This window comes from Leptonychotes weddellii, chromosome X (genome assembly GCF_054177405.1).
Source record: "Leptonychotes weddellii isolate Sample4059 chromosome X, ASM5417740v2, whole genome shotgun sequence".
In the NCBI taxonomy this organism is placed as follows: Eukaryota; Metazoa; Chordata; class Mammalia; order Carnivora; family Phocidae; genus Leptonychotes; species Leptonychotes weddellii.
In genome coordinates, this window is record NC_138385.1 from 55,197,962 (window position 1) to 55,215,893 (window position 17,932).

Consider the following 17,932-nt stretch of genomic DNA (forward strand, 5'->3'; position numbering starts at 1 on the left):
ACCTAACGGACCCAAAAGGGGATGTTAAAAGGCCGACATTTTTTTCTGTACGTAAAAATCTAGTATTGTTCCACTCCCTTCTCCCATGTAAGTTAAATGATTTGACTGAACAGACTGATGTACAGTTTATGTACTTAAAATTCCCCATCTGCCTATCCATAGCATACCTAAAATATTCCCCCAACACAGCAACAAAATGGCAATATGCAAGCGTGTATTATCTCAGTATACCATTAGTCACTACTCCTTTTTTTCCCGAGCTGCATTTACTTTTTCTGACAGGAAAAAGCAATGAAATACCCCTGACACAAATGACATTTGGTTTCTCAGAGTAACCACAGTTCTATCATATTACAGATATTAACTCTCTAAAATATGAACCATAACTGAGCAACAGCAAGAATATAGGCTTGTATTCTTTACATATAAATATTCCCTAAACTCAGAAAACTATCCACACATACCTACACACACACACACACACACACACACACACACACACACACAGCCCACTTAAAACAGGCTGCGTTTAAAGAACAAACTAACGGTTGCCAGAGGGGAGGGGGATAGGGGATGGGCAAAATGGGTGAAGGTGAGTGGGAGATACAGGCTCCCAGTTATGGAATGAGTAAGTCAGGAGAATAAAAGGCACAGCATAAGGACTATAGTCCATGATATTGTAATAGTGCTGGATGGTGACAGATGGTAGCTACGCTTGTTGGGAGCATGGCGTAACATGTAAACTTGTGGTTCCACGTATATATACTACAGTATACGTATATATAGTATATATATAAGGTTGTACACCTTATACTAACAGAACACTGTGTGTCAACTACACCCAAAAAACAATAAATTAAATAAATAAATAAAACAGACTATTTCATGTACTGTGGTTTTCAAATAAAACTACACTATTACGCTAGCACCTTTCATTTCTGGAATTCATCTTCACAATATGCTTGTCAAGGAAATAAAAGCTAATGAACTACAATAAATACTGAAGCCTACTTTCTGTTTGCTAGACCTATACAAACAATCTAGACGGCCAGAACAGTTTTTCAATAGGGAGGAAAAATCTGGATTTGCCTCATAAGAATTATTCAGTACTATTTCTTGGGACCACATCTGAAATATTTGTTTTTAATGTCTGAACAGTTACACACAAGCTTATTACATAGAAAAGCCACATTAGGTTAAGGGATCAGAGTTGTGCAAGTCTATTATTTTACCTTAAAATCAGACATTTTCATACCTTTCATATTCTCCCCCAAAATATCAGCCTCAGCAGATAGCTTTTCCATAATCATCACCTCCTCTACACTCCTAACAAGTACATGCCAGAACTGTCATCTCTTGATAGCTATTTGACTTCCAATTAAAGCATTTACTGCTCCAAGTCATCCTGCTACAAACAATAATTACCAACCCCGTTTCCTGTCGTTTTAGACCCACACTATTCAGGACCCATACTGTGTACTTTAAATCAATTTAGAAATTAAACTACAGTTAGAATATGGTAAGTTGACTGCATTTTTTGAAAACCACAGTGGTCTTCATTATTCACATCTAAATCCTTAACACTGTTAACACTAGAGTTTCATAAAACGGATATGTACTTGTCAGATCAACAAGTTGCACATATTCTCTGAGCCCCTACTTTCCGCCCAACACTGCACTGAAGTGTTTGTTAAGAAAGGAGTTTCAGTGTAAACCCAGGTCTTATTCACTCCATACACTGTTTTTCAAATTGTAACTCTATTCACTTGTCTCAAAATCATTTTTTTTAAAAACTCTCATACTAAAAACAAGGTTCTGAAAGTCACTTTAATCATTTTCTATCTAATAACAGTCCCAAATAAAATCGAATGCAAAACTGTCACAAAGCAACAAAAACTGACACACATTCCTGGAATATTCTAAAATATAGCCAAATGATCAAATATTAAATATTTAAACAGTGATATCCAGACACTCCTAATTCAGAACTTGGAAATCTAATTAGTGTTAAACTGAGCATTTTTTTTTAAAATTGTACAACCTCCAGGGGTGCCTGGGTGGCTCAGTCGTTAAGCGTCTGCCTTTGGCTCAGGTCATGGTCCCAGGGTCCTGGGATCGAGCCCCGCATCGGGCTCCCTGCTCGGCGGGAAGCCTGCTTCTCCCTCTCCCACTCCCCCTGCTTGTGTTCCCTCTCTTGCTGTGTCTCTCTCTGTCAAATAAATAAATAAAATCTTTGAAAAATAAATATGTAAATAAATTATATAACCTCCGAACAGTATTAACAATGCAGACCTAATCATATCTGCGAATACTTTTCTTGACACTGCCCTCCCCCAACAAATGTGTCACACATCTGTAGCAAGAAAATGAAAAGCCAAAGGTAGCCATTTAAAAAAATTATCTTCACAATGAAACAACAAAAGAATGAGAATCATACAGGAAGTCAAATCCTCGTTTTAATGTGGACTTGGTAAGCCTGACTCTTCCTATTCAATGCTGTCTAGAAAGCACCTTAAAATTTCTACAGAGGCAGGGTGCCTGGGTGGCCCAGTCGGTTAAGCGTCTGCCTTCAGCTCAGGTCATGATCCCAGTGTCCTGGGATCGAGTCCCATGCATGGCATCGCATTGCATCACATCACAGCACATCGGGCTCTCTGCTCAGCGGGGAGCCTGCTTCTCCTGCTCCCTCTGCTGTTTCCCCGCTTGTGCTTGCTCTCTCTCTCTCTCTCTCTCACTCTCTGTCAAAGAAATAAAATCTTTAAAAAGAAAATTCTAGAGGCTTCAGCAATTGTGTATATTTAAAAACATGCATGTCTCATAGCAAATGCAAACCAAGATGGAACCTCTTGAATCTCACTGAACTCTATTTACTTATCACAGAACTATGACAGAGGAATGATTTTATAATATTAAAAAATTAAGACTTCAAGTAGAGATCCTCTCCCCTGTTCGTTCTAGTCCTTACTACTACTACTACTACTACTACTAGAGGAATTCTCTAGTGTGTTGGATGATGTCCTCCCCTGGGACAATTACAACGTCAATTTCTACAGCAGAAATTGCCATTTGATCACTCTCCGCTCCTTCTCTTCATTCAGAATAGACTTGACAGCTCCCCCCCTTTATTAACAAGAACGATTTTAACAACTACACATGCACACTAGGTGTACAAAGATGTACCTATAAAGCTTTTCTAAAAAGGTCTGAAAGTTACAGCAGGTACCTAATATTATTCATACATTACTCCCTTCTTTCCCACAGGTCACTATCTATTAAAAACTTCCTTGGTGCCAAGTATTAAGCACTTTTGGTGCATTATCTGATCTACTCCTCACACAACCTTAAGAGGTAGATTCCATTAAGTGATGAAAATAGTGAGGTTTACAGAGGTGAAGTACCTCACGGTACTTCCCAGCCTAAAGCTCTCCGATTCCACGTCCCTGAGTAAAGCCATTATTTATTTTGCTCTAATAAGGGAATATTTTCTAAAGGTGACAGTTTGAGATGTATTTTAATTTCTCTCCCTGCAAATCAGACTGCCATGGACATACAATGCAAAGAATGAAATAGAGTCTGGTAGACAAATAAGAAAACATCATTAAAATGCTCCTTCTGAAGAGGGAGAAGCTGCCATTGTAACATGGCTTGTAAAAAAAAAAAAAGGTGAACACATACAAGAACATACCCTTTTCAAAAAATTTTACATCAAAACCTCTGACCCATAACTTAAAACAACTGAATTGAAATCAAATCCCAGTAGCACTGATTTAGGTATCATTTAAGAAACAAGGCCCAAGGAGGGAGTTAAGATGGCACAGAGGTAGGGGGACCCTAGGCTTGCCTCGTCTCTAAATCACAGCTAGATAAATACTAAAACTTTCCAAACACCCGAGAGATCAACCTGAATGGTGAGAGAACAAACTGGAGAACTAGAGAGAAAAGCCACATCCTGGAGGTAGGACGTGATACGGGGAGAAAAGAATTGTGGGTGCTGTGGAGGGGAGGGAGCCTTAATCTCAGAGAGAGGAAAGAGAGGGAGAAACAGAGAGAAGGCAGCATGCAGGGAACTGCACCAGAGAGAGACTTACCCAGAGAGAGAGAGGTGTTCATTCCCTGGGAAAACTAAAGTGGCTGATTATTGCAAGTTTTTACAAGCATTGGAGCCCAAAGTCTGAAGGTTTAGAAGTCCGGAACACTGCTGGGTGGAGCCTGGCAGGCAGAGCGGTGCTCCTGGGGGGAAGGAGGGCAGAGGCCCCGGGAGCGGCCAGTGCGCTCTGAGGATCCCGTGGGTTGCACAGGGAGAAACAGTTCCCCTTCTTGTAGGGCATTTGGGGCGGTGGAACAGCCTCTCGGGGGGCAAAAAAGCTAGCAGATGCCAATGTGAGACCCCATTTATTAGCACAGGAACATAGACACCTGCTGAGGGCAGCAAACCTTGGTGCCGGCTTTTTGCTGCACTTCACCATAAACTCCAGCCACTGTGCGATCGTGCTAACGGGCACCATCTGCAGTGTGGGGAGACCCTCCCTCAGAGGATCAGCATGAGTCCACATGCACCAGGTCCCTAAACATCGGAGTTTGGAGTTTTGAAACCCAGCCGTGTGCCTGAGATAAAACACAGGAGTTCTGTACCGCTTGGCAGGTAGACAGCTTGGAGGCAGGGATCTGACAGACAACAGGGACACAAGAGGGGTGAATATTTGCTTTTCTGTGAGGGCTTCCTGAAGAGTGGTGGACAGGAACTCTCTGCTCCGGGGACAAGAGAGCAGAGCTATGCCATTGCCTGCCCACCCCCGCCCCATCAGCACAGACCTACCTCAGTGAGCAACACAGCGCCACCCAGTGGAGGTTGGAGCCGCTTGCACAAAGCACCCTCCGGCTTCCCCTCCCCACGCCCTGCAGGTGCATCTCCACTGGGGCAAATCTACCAGAGAATCAGTGCATCAGGCCCCTCCCCCCAGAAGACCAGCACAAATCCCTCACATGCACCAAGTCTACTGATCATAGACTGCTGCAAAGCTTCAACTCTAGGGGAAACAGGATCTAGCTTTTTTTTACCTCTTCTTAATATAGCCATTACCCTCAGGAGCAGGAATATAACAGGCTTTCCTAACAACCACACACACACAAAACAGTGACCTACAGTAAATGACAAGGTGGAGGAATTCACCCCAAAAAAAGGACAGGAAGAAGTCATGGCCAGGGATCTATTCAATACAGATACAAGTAAGATGTCTGAACCAGAATTCAAATAAACAATTCTATGGCTACTAGCTGGGCTTGAGAAAAGCATAGAAGACACCAGAGAATCCCTTATTGCAGAGATAAAAGAACTAACATCTAGTAAGGCCAAAATTAAAAATACTACAACCAAGATGCAAACCTGAATGGTTGCCGTGACAATGAGGATGGACAAAGCAGAGGAACAAATCGGTGATATAGAAGATAAAAGTATGGAAAATAATGAAACTGAAAAGAAGAGGGAAAGAAAAGTATTGGATCATGAATGTAGACTTAGGAAACTCAGCAACTCCATGAAGCATAGTATTTCTATCATAGGAGTCCCAGAAGAAGAGAGAGAAAAAGGAGGAAAGGAGGTTTATTTGAACAAATTATAGCTGAAAACTATCCTAATCTGGGGAAATAAACAGACACTGAAATCCAAAAAGCAGAGAGAACTCCCATTAAATTCAACAAAAGCTGATGATCACCAAGACATCGTAGCCAAATTCACAAAATACAGAGACAAGGAAAGAATCCTGAAAGCAGTAAGGGAAAAAAACTCCTTAACCTATAAGGGAAGACAGACCAGGTTCCCAATAGATATCTCCATAAATTCTTGGCTGGCCAGAAGAAAGTGCCGTGATATGTTCAATATGCTGCATGGGAAAAATATGCAGCCAAGAATATTTTATCCAGCAAGGCTGTCATTCAGAATAGGAGGACAGATAGTTTCCCAGACAGACAAAACAAAAGGAGTTCATGACCACTAAACCAGCCCTGCAAGAAATATAAAAGGGGCCTCTTTAGGTAGGGAAAAAAAAGACCAAAAGTGACAAAGACTAGGAAGGAACAGAGAACATCACCAGAAATACCAACTTTACAGTTAATACAATGGCACTAAATCCTTTTTTTTATTCTTTTTTTTTATCCTTATGTTATGTTAATCACCACACATTACATCATTAGTTTTTGATGTAGTGTTCCATGATTCATTGTTTGTGTATAACACCCAGTGCTCCATTCAGTATGTGCCCTCTTTAATACCCATCACCAGGCTAACCCATCCTCCCACCCCCTTCCCTCTAGTACCCTCAGTTTGTTTTTCAGAGTCCATCAATTCTTATCTATCAATAATCACTCTGAAAGTAAATGGACTAAATACTACAATCAAAAGACATAGGATACTAGAATGGATAAAAAAAAAAAAACAAGATCCATCTATCTATATGCTGTTTACAAGACTCATTTTATTTTTTTACTGTCATTATTAAGACATATATTTCTTTTTTTTCAAATTTTTATATAAATTCTAGTTATTTAACATAAAGTACAATACTGGTTGCAGGAGTAGAATTCAGAGGTTCATCACTTACAACACCCCGTGCTCATCATAACAAGTGCCCTCCTTAATACCCATCACCCATCAAGCCCATCCCCCCACCACCTCCCTCCATCAATCCTCAGTTTGTTTACTATCATTAAGAGTTACAAGAGACTCATTTTAGACCTAAAGACACGTGCAGATTGAAAATGAGGGGATGGAGAACCATCTATCATGCTAATGGACATCAAAAGAAAGTCAGCTTAGCCACATTTACATCAGACAAACTAGATTTTAAACCAAAGACTGTAACAAGAGATGAAGGGCACTATATCATAATTAAGGGGTCTATCCATCAAGAAGATGTAACAATTGTAAATATTTATGCCCCCAACTTGGGAGCACCCAAATATATAAATCAATTAATAACATATATAAAGAAACTCATTGATAATAATACAATAATAGTAGGGGACTTTAACACCACACTTACAGCAATGCACAGACCATCTGAACAGAAAATCAAGAAGGAAACAATGGCTTTCAATGACACACTGGACCAGATATATTCAGAACATTTTATCCTAAAGAGCAGAATATACATTCTTTTCAAGTGCACATGGAACATTCTCCAGAATAGATCACATACAAGGTCACAAATCAGTCAGCCCTCAACGGGTACAAAAAGACTGAGTTCATACCATGCGTATTTTCAGACCACAATGCTTTGAAACTTGAGGTCAACCACAAGAAAAAATCTGTAAAGACCACAAATACTGGAGGTTTTAAAGAACATCCAACTAAAGAATGAATGGGTTAACCAGGAAATTAAAGATGAAAAAAAAATGATACATGGAAGCAAATGAAAATGAAAATACAACAGTTCAAAACCTTTGGGAGGTAGCAAAGGTGGTCCTAAGAGGGAAGTATATAGCAATACAGGCCTACCTCCAGAAGGAAGAAAAGTCTCAAATACACAGCCTAACCATACACCTAAAGGAGCTAGAAAAGGAACAGCAAATAAAGCCTAAAGCCAGCAGAAGAAGGGAAATAATAAAGATTAGAGCAGAAATAAATAACATAAAAACCAAAAAAACTAGAAAAGATCAATGAAACTAAGAGCTGCATATTTGGAAGAAAAAAAACTGATAAACCCCTAGCCAGACTTACCAAAAAGAAAAGAGAAAACCCCAAATAAATACAATAATGAATGAAAGAGGAGAGATCACAACAAACACCACAGAAATAGAAACAATTATAAGAGAACATTATGAAAAGTTATATGCCAACAAACTGGGCAATCTGAAAGAAACGGACAAATTCCTAGAAACATACAAATGACCAAAACTGAAATAGGAAGAAATAGAAAATTTGAACAGACCCATAACCAGTAAAGAAATTGAATCAGTAATCAAAAATCTCCTAACAAACAAAAGTCCAGGGCCAGATGGCTTTCTAGGGGAATTCTACCAGATATTTTTTTTTAGGATTTTATTTATTTATTTGAGAGAGAGAGAATGAGAGACAGAGAGCACGAGAGGGAAGAGGGTCAGAAGGAGAAGCAGACCCCCCGCCGAGCAGGGAGCCCGATGTGGGACTCGATCCTGGGACTCCAGGATCATGACCTGAGCCGAAGACAGTCGCTTAACCAACTGAGCCACCCAGGCGCCCGAATTCTACCAGATATTTAAAGAAGAGTTTAATATCTATTCTTCTCAAACTGTTCCAAAAAATAGAAATGGAAGAAAACTTCCAAACTCGTTCCATGAAGCCAACATTACCTTGATTACAAAACCAGACAATGACCCCACTAAAAAGAATTACAGGCCCATATCCCTGATGAACATGGATGTAAAAATTCTCAACAAAATACTAGCAAATCATATTCAACAATACATTAGAAGAATTATTCACCACGATCAACTGGGATTATTCCCGGCTGCAGGGGTGGTTCAATATTCACAAATCAATCTATGTGATACACCACATTAATAAAAGAAAGGGTAAGAACCATATGATCCTCTCAATCGATGCAGAAAAAGCATTTGACAAAATATAGCATCCATTCTTGATTAAAAAACCCCAACAAGGAGGAATAGAGGGAACATACCTCAACATCATAAAGGTCATATATGAAAGATCCACAACTAATATCCTACTCAATGGGGAAACACTGAGAGCTTTTCCTCTATGATCAGGAACAACACAGGGATGCCCACACTCACCACTACTATTTAACACACTACTGGAAGTCTTAGGATCAGCAATCAGACAACATACAAAAATACAAAAAAATAAAAGGCTCACAAATTGGCAAAGAAGTCAAACTGTCACTACTTGTACACAACATGATACTCTATATAGAAAACCGAAAGACTCCACCACAAAAGTGCTACACTTTTAATAAGTTGGAGAAAGACAAATACCATATGATTTCACTCAAATGTGGAATTTTTTTTTTAAAGATTTTATTTTATTATTTATTTGAGACAGAGAGAATGAGAGAGAGAGAGAGCACATGAGAGGGGGTAGGGTTAGAGGGAGAAGCAGACTCCCTGCCGAGCAGGGAGCCGATGCGGGACTCGATCCAGGGACTCCAGGATCATGACCTGAGCCGAAGGCAGTCGCTTAACCAACTGAGCCACCCAGGTGCCCAACGTGGAATTTTTTTTTAAAGGGACTACCTGAAAAATAAGAATTTATTATTTTTTTTTAATTTTTAAATTTTATTATGTTATGTCACCATACAATACCTCATTAGTTTTTGATGTGGTGATCCACGATCCATTGTCAAATGTGGAATTTAAGAAGCAAAAAAGATGAACATATGTGAAGGAGAAAAAAGAAAAAAAGAGAGAGTGAAACAAACCCTAAGAGACTTAAGGATAGAGAACAAACTGAGGGTTAATGGAAGAGGTGGGTGGGGGATGGGCTAGATGGGTGGTGGGTATTAAGAAGGACACTTGTTATGATTAGCACTGCGTTTTATATGTAAGTAATGAATGAATGAATTAATTAATTCAGCAAAGTTGCAAGATATAAAATTAGTGTATAGAAATCTGTTGCACACACCAATAACGGAGCAGCAGAAAAAGAAATCAAGGAATCCATCCCATTTACAAATGCACCCAAAACCATAAGATACCTAGGAATAAACCTAACCAACGAGATAAAAGATCTATACTCTGAAAACTATAGAAACTTAAGAAAGAAATGGAAGACACAAAGAAATGGGAAAAAATTCCAATGCCATGGATTGGAAGAACAAACATTATTAACATGTCTATAGTACCCAAAGCAACCTACACATTTAATGCAATCCCTATCAAAATACCACCAGCATTTTTCATAGAGCTAGAACAAACAATCCTATAATTTGTATGGAACTACAAAAGACCCTGAATAGCCAAAGCAATTTTGAAGAAAAGCAAAGCTGGAGGCATCATGATTCCGGACTTCCAGCTCTATTACAAAGCTGTCATCATCAAGACAGTATGGTACTGGCACAAAAACAGGCACATAGATCAATGGAACAGAACAGAGAGCCCCGAAATGGACCCACAGCTATGTGATCAACTAATCTTTGATAAAACAGGAAATCCAATGGAAAAAAAGACAGTCTCTTCAACAAATGGTTTTGGGAAAACTGGACAGCAACATGCAGAAGAATGAAGCTGGAACTCTTTCTTACACCAAACACAAAATAAATTCAAAATGCAGAAAACCTGAATGTGAGAAAGGAAACTATTAAAATCTATTAAACTATTAAAATCCTAGAGGAGAACACTGGCAGTTAACTACTGTGCCATCGGCAGTAGTAACTTCTTACTAGATCCATCTCCTGAGGCAAGGGAAACAAAAGGAAAAATGAACTATTGGGACTTCATAAAGATATAAAGCTTCTGCACAGCATAGGAAACAATCAACAAAAAAAAAAGGGAGCCTTTGGAGGAAGAAAACATATTTTCAAATGACATATCTGATAAAGGGTTAGTACCCAAAATCTATAAAGAACTTACAAAACTCAGCACTCAAAACACATAATCCAGTTAAAAAATGGGCAGAAGACATGAATAGGCATTTCTCCAAAGAAGACATCCAGATGGCCAGCAGACACATGAAAAGATGCTCAACATCACTCAACATCAGGGAAATACAAATCAGAAGCACAATGAGATACCACCCCACACCTGTCAGAATGGCTAAAGTCAACAACTTTGCATCCTGGCAAGGACGTGGAGAAAGGGGAACCCTCCTACACTGTTGGTGGGAACGCAAGCTGGTGCAGTCACTCTGGAAAACAGTATGGAGGTTCCTCAAAAAGTTAAAAATAGAGCTACCCTAGGGCCCAGCAATTGCACTCCTAGGTATTTCCCCCAAAGGATTCAAAAGTATAGATTTGAAGGGGTACATGCACCTGGATGTTTATTGCAGCACTATCCACAACAGCCAAACTATGGGAAGAGCCCAAATGCCCAACGACCGATGAATGGATAAAGAAGTGGTATATACATACAATGGAATATTACTCAGTCATAAAAAGAATGAATTTTTGCCATTTGCAACAAGGTGGATGGTGCTAGAGTGTTTTATGCTAAGCAAAATAAGTCAGAGAAAGACAAATACCGTATGATTTCACTCATACGTGGAATTTAAGAAGCAAAAAAGATGAACATATGTGAAGGAGAAAAAAGAAAAAAAGAGAGAGTGAAACAAACCCTAAGAGACTTAAGGATAGAGAACAAACTGAGGGTTAATGGAAGAGGTGGGTGGGGGATGGGCTAGATGGGTGGTGGGTATTAAGGAGGACACTTGTTATGATAAGCACTGCGTTTTATATGTAAGTGATGAATCACTAAATTCTACCCCTGAAACCAATATTACACTATATTTTAATTAACTAGAAATTAAATAACTTTTTTTTAAAATTAATTAATTAAAAACAAGGATTATTTTCAACATTTGGGGTGGGAGAAGTTAGGGTTAACATAGGGTTGCCAGATATAGCAAATAAAAATACAGGACACCCAGTTAAATTTGTATTTCAGAAGTATGTCCCATTCAATGTTTAGGATACACGAAAAAAAGTTCATTGTTTATCTGAATTCAAATTTAACTGGGTGTCCTGTATTTTACCTGGTAACCTAAGAAAAAAGAACTAAATAGACTCAAATTCAGTTCTATTATGGTTTTGTTTGTTTTTGATTTTGATTTTTTTAAGCAACAGGTAAAAGCGAAGTGGGACATAAAAGCTTTTCCAGCAGGTTTAAACCAAAGGAATGTTTTATTTAGAGTTAATGGTTAGTTAAAGCTCTGAAAACATAAACTCTATTTCCAGAGCTATTTTGTATAATGTGATCACTACAATAAAGAATAACTCCAAGGTTTGCCATGGTATGCAGATGTTTTGTAAATGATTTTCTGCCTCCTTCCATCACCCTCAGAAACCCCCTCCCCCCAGTGAAGTACTTGGAGGAAAACTAATCTGATGTGAAAAACTAAAAATATATATATATTGCTTTTACTACCTGCCAGATACAATCAGCAAGGCCACAATCTCTAGCACCTTCTTAAAAAGCTGTTAAAATAGTGTCAATATTTACTTGCACCTCAAAGCAGAGTTTAATCTAAGTGTTCAAAATCAGGTAGAAAAAGAAGAGAAACTATCATTTTCTCTTAGAACCCAGGCTTCAGTCATTCAGAAGGTTATTTTTTTTATAATGATTGAATATTAATTCCCTTATGTGTCTGGTACTGTGCCAGGCCAGATTTTCTTTGTGCCTCCCTGGAGTACAGACTAGTTGGTGAGACGTTACTAGGATATGCCCCATAAACATTATTAACAAGGGTATGCATAGTTTAAAGAGGTGACTCCTCCTTCCTGGCCTAAAAGCCAGTTAGAAAATTCACGTGTAGGAGCGCCTGGATGGCTCAGTCAGTTAAGCATCTGCCTTCGGCTCAGGTCATGATCCCAGGGTCCTGGGATCGAGCCCCGCATCGGGCTCCCTGCTCAGTGGGGAGCCTGCTTCTCCCTCTTCCTCTGCCCGCCACTCCCCCTGCTTGTGCTCTCTCTCTCTCTCTCTCTCTCTAATAAATAAATAAATAAAATCTTTTAAAGTTAAAAAAAAAAGAATGTGAGTTCTATGTATAGGTAAACTCCTTTTACTGTCTCCTGGCCCTTATGAATGCAATTAGAACCATGCACAAATCAAAACACAACGGCTGGCACAGCTCTTCACAGTTTGTAACAAACGTTCAGACAGTATCTTGTTTCAGCATCCCAGGAGTTCCATGAGATATTACCACATCCTCATTTAACAAATGATAAAGCTGAAGCACAGAGATGCTAAACATCTTGCCTAAGATCACTCTGGATCCTGCTGTCTCTTTCCAAACTCACAAAAGAAAAAAAAAAAAAAAGATTTCACTTACACTCAGGTTTACTATACAACCCAGGATTTTCTGAACAATGCAGTAAAATCAGGTATTGATGCTGTCATATATGAATGCTGAACTCCATGCCCTCTCCAAATCCTACAGCAACAGTTTACCCTTACATTGTCATGAAGACCCCTTTGTGAAATGTAATGAAAGCTAACGAATCCTTACCCCATTAAAAAAAGGCACATATGCAAATGTTCATAGTAGCATTATTCATAATAGCCAAAGAGTGGAAACCACCCAAACATCCATCATCTGAGGACAGATAAACAAAATGTGGTATATCATCAACACAGTGGAATATCACTCAGCTAAAAAAGGAATGGTGTACTGATACAATGTGGATGACACTTGAAAACATTATGCTAAATGAAACTAGTCACACAAAAGACCATATGTTAATATGACTCCATTTATATGAAATGTTCAGAATAGGCAACTTTGAACAGAGACAGAAAGTATATCAGCAGTTGTCGAGATTAGTGGTTGGGTGGGTTGAGGGGCAATGGGGAGTGACTGCTCATGTGTACGGGCTTTCTTGCTGAGGTGATGAAGATGTTCTAAAATCGATTGTGGTGATGGGTGCACAGCCATGAACATACTTAAAAACCACTCAATTGTGCACTTTAAATGGTGTATTATATGGCATGCAAATTATATCTCAATAAAGATGCTATTTAAAAACAATCACTAAAATACACATAATGAAGAATATTTCCCAAATCATTGCTGATAGTTCACCAAGGCCCTGAAACCCATCCACAGGTGCGGTGGTGTCCAAGAGTCAAAGTCAGTAACTCCTGATCTACAGGAACAAGACTCACCATCCTATTTTCTTTGTTCTCCAGATGAGTTTTATTTCAGCTTCCCCTACCGCAACTACCAAACCTATACCTCCTACTTTTTAAGATCACCATTTCCACCTATTAGATCACATGACCACAGTAGTTTTCAATAGTGATTCATTACATCTAATAGGTGAGACAAGACTGATACACAACAACATACAAAACAGAAGGTGAATCTTGTATTTAAAAAGCCAGGGAAGATCAGCAAGGAAGAATGATTAAAGGAAAGCTTCTTGACAGAGGAATGCTGGGTTTGATCTTGAATAGGTAGGATATGAAAACGAAGAGAAGGAGTAAAGGAAGGAGTAAAGAGAATTTCAGAGGAGAGCAGAATCAGGGATGTTTCGGAATAGTTCCTAGGAACCATGAAGAGAGGCCTTAATGTCAAGGTCAGGACCCTGGACTTTAATTGATAGGCTCTAAGAAGCCAAGGAAGGCTGCTGAGTAGGGTAATCAAAGCTTATATTAAGATTGTTCAGGAATATGTGGGAGTATGCGGACGGCAGAAAAACTGAAGGCCAGGAAACAAATAGGGAGCCTATTAACAATAGTATGAAGAAAAAGTTACTACAGTATGATTTAGAGAATGACATCTTGACCCAGCAGCCATTTTAAAAGATTAAGGCACCCACTGAAAAAGGAGTGCTTTGACATGCAGTAGCTACTCATTTAAGGTGCTGCCAATATGGAAACCAGCTGTGGTTCATCATAGTACATATCTCCCTTGAAAAACCCCATCTACAACATGAGTTTTGAGATCTCCTCAAGACAGAATTTTAACATTACTTCTTTGGCTATTTGTGGGATTTTACTTGGCTGTTTGTGGGATTAGGAGGGGGCGCCAAAGATTCCTTTAGGTTCCCTTTGCGCCATTAACTCTACAGGAAACATTTGAGGTTCTGTAACTTTACAAAAATGAATCCTGATAAGAGTTGAATGATAAGCTTCCGCGTGACCAACAAAACCCAAACTCCAACACTAAAAGCCCTTAGGCAAAATGACATATTTGCAGTAGCAAACACTAAACGGCCAGAGGACTTGTTGAGCACAACAGAATTCCCTTGAAATTGCTTTATTTCTATTTGTGAGCCCGAGGTGATTTGTGGTAGGGCATAACCTCGGCAGCAACCATTTCTGGGTGACAGACCAGCACTGGACAGATAGCGTGGGCGCGTTTACAGCCAGGACTGGCTGAGGATTAGGATTCGCTCAGAAGAGACAAAGAGGGAGCCGGGGGCTACTTAAAAGTATTCCTCCTTTTACCCGGCGACGTTAAACGCAGGGACTAGGAAAGACAGGGTTGGCGGCCTGAGTCACGTGACACCCTGCCCTGCCCCATCGGCACAAACCAGTTTCCCAGAGTCCAAAACGTTACCCCTGAGCCCTTTTACTTCCAGTCCCTGTCCCCTCCTCCCCCGCCTTGAGACACCCTCCACGTCCCCTTGCCCTTCTGATCTCGGCTGACTTGTCCCGGATGATGGTCTGCAGCTCCCGGATCTGATCATTCATAGGCAGCAGTTTAAGCTGCGCCCCGATCTGCTCGGAGACTTCGCGGTCCTCTAGGAGGGATTCGCTGGTTGGTGCGTCACAGTTGCCACCGCCACCGCTGCTCTCGGAGTTGAGGCTGGCCGCGCCGCACGCCGGAGGACCCAGCTCAGCCGGTACGCTGGAAAGAGCATGCCCTGCGAGGAGAGTCGGCTTGGCCTTGGAGGCGCTGTTTCCCTCGGCCTGGTCTGAGATCAGGTCGCCAGGTCGCAGCGGCTCGGAGCTTGGGGTAGAGACAGAGTTTGCTTTCTGGTTGTGACAAGGCACGGAGTCCGAACACCGTAAGTCCATGGCCGTACACCAGGCCCCGGGCTGTCCCTGCGGCTACCGACCCCGAAGGCTGCAGGAGGGCAGGGAGAAGGGGCCGATGCTCATCAGCTCTCCTGTTCGCCCCGGACGCTTCCAAACTCTTACCCGGGGTTGCCCCTCTCCCCCCCGGGCCTCCGTAGGTTCCCCTCGGCGCGCTGCGTCCCTGCCCCGCCCACACCGGACGTACGGCCTGCCTCGACACTATTGGCTTCTCTCCCTGTCACTCTCCAGCGAACTGCTTGTAACCCTTGGAGTGCCCCGGCTGCCTGGGTTCCCACACGTTAGCCTGGCGGACGGGATGAGGCCAGGGTTGGTTGGTGGCAGGGTCTTCCGGGAGCCCTTAGGGGTTCTGCCTGCAAAACTTTGAGTGTGTGGTAGAGCCAGAAAAATCTAGCGGTGGAGAGGGATAAAATGATTACATATATAAGGCCCACTGGTTTTAGACTTTGTGTCTTGGCCGAGAGATTATACTTCGATAACTGCATCTTCAGTTAGCTTGTCTGTGTCACCAAAAGGGAAGTAAAAACTGCCTGGCAGACTGCCGAAGAGCCCGCCCTCTACTAGACCGTTCCACAAACTGCAGCTTCCCGAGTGTGCTTGACCACTAGTGTTTTCCTTATCTTCTTTATTCGCTGGGACCTACACTGAACGGTTACCATGGGGATTCTGACAGCATTTCAGATCCACGACCACTTTGTTTATTTTAAGGACTTGGAAAAACAACTTTTTTGATTCTTTTGAGAAAGAATGTCAAGGCAGCAGTACTTTTCAACACCAGTGTGGTGTTAGAACAACCGGAGATCTTGTTAAAACGCAGGTTCTCATGGCCTACCTTTGAGCTATAACGTGAACATCAGAAACCTGCTAGTTCTGCTAAAAAAAAATGTTGAGCGGCATTTAACAAGTCCCTTTCCCTCTCTGGACTTGCCTTTCCCCATCTATCAGTGAGATGCATTAACTATTTGACTCCTAAATGTTCTTCCAATTTTGACATTCTATAATTCTATTTTGCCTTCCAAAAAACCCAATTCTTAAAATTTTCTTTTCCACAGAGGCACATAAGCAACACATGAGAGATTCAAAGTAACATGAGTAACAGATAAGAGGAATATCCCGGCCTCTGGCGGGCCTTGAGCCTTGATCTGGCTCTCTGTTTTCAATTTTTTGTTTGTTTGTTGTTTTGGTATTGGTATTCATGGTATTTGTATCCCTTTGTTTCACTCCCATTTTCTCTGCTTTGTTCCTAACCCTCTAGGTCAGTACACTATTATCTGTAATTATAGAGAGTTTAAATTTGATTGGTTGATAAGAATTGCAGCCTAGAATTGTAATCCCAGTCACTTTTGAAAGCTTGTGCATTTTTCCACCTAGCACTGAATGTAGTTCAAAGGGTCTCTGGGTTTAAAAGACAAATCTGGCTACTTTGCCAATGGATGCTCTACCGGAAAACACTGCAGTACAGTATTGTTTCGTTATCAGCAATTTAAATGAAGTAATGACTTTAAAATGGTATCTTGAGATATTACACGACTAAAACTGTACTGTAGTCATTTTTGTCTAGTTTCTCATCAGGCAAATGGCTTTGTTCTCAATGCCACAGAATATGAGTTAGGACAGTACAATTGCTAGTGTGTCTTGTATTTTCACTCATAGGAAATACCCATACGTACACTTACCTATATTAACCAATAATCATTAGAAAATCTATGTATCTAGTTATTTAAGATGCTATTAAAGCACAATTCACGAATGAGTATTCATAATAACACCTAAAATTTGGTGTTCGTAATTTACAAAACGCTTCTACACATTCTCTCATTTAATTTTCAAAAAAAGCTTGAGGTTTACTAAGCACCCTTTAGAGAACTTATCTGTGTGATTCTTTTTCCTAAAGTGACTTGTCCAAGGTCACACATCCAAAAAAAGCAGAACCAAGACAGAAACCCCAGTGTTTTGACTTCAAGTGCAGCCTTCTCCACACATACTGACAGAACCATGAAATCATTCAGTTAACAAATACTAGTTGAGCCCTTACTATTTGCCAGGCATGTTGCTGTGTGCTAGAACAGATTCAAAGAAAAATGAGTGAAGATCTTGAAATTCTCCATGGTGGTAGAGGTCATGGATAGTATGGATCTTTGAAAACCAAAGGACAATATTAAGCAGCATGGAAACCGAAACCAAAAATGCTAATAACAGAATTGACAAATTTGAATTTAGCTTTCTTGCTCACATTTTTATGGAG

The 17,932-nt window shown here is 40.5% G+C and overlaps 1 protein-coding gene across 3 annotated transcripts in view; it reads right to left on the reverse strand.

Moving 5' to 3' along the window:
- The window catches only part of UPRT (uracil phosphoribosyltransferase homolog), a 28,577-nt gene extending 12,725 nt beyond the window's left edge, over window positions 1-15,852 (reverse strand). Inside the window, exon 1 of one of the 3 annotated variants that reach the window (XM_031030209.2) lies at window positions 15,299-15,852. In XM_031030209.2, coding sequence (XP_030886069.1) covers window positions 15,299-15,669 — 371 coding nt within the window. In that variant the 5' untranslated portion in view covers window positions 15,670-15,852. The remainder of the gene's footprint in view (window positions 1-15,298) is intronic. The other 2 variants (XM_031030133.2, XM_006726889.3) reach the window with 2 other exon arrangements.
- Between the last annotated feature and the right edge of the window lie 2,080 nt (window positions 15,853-17,932).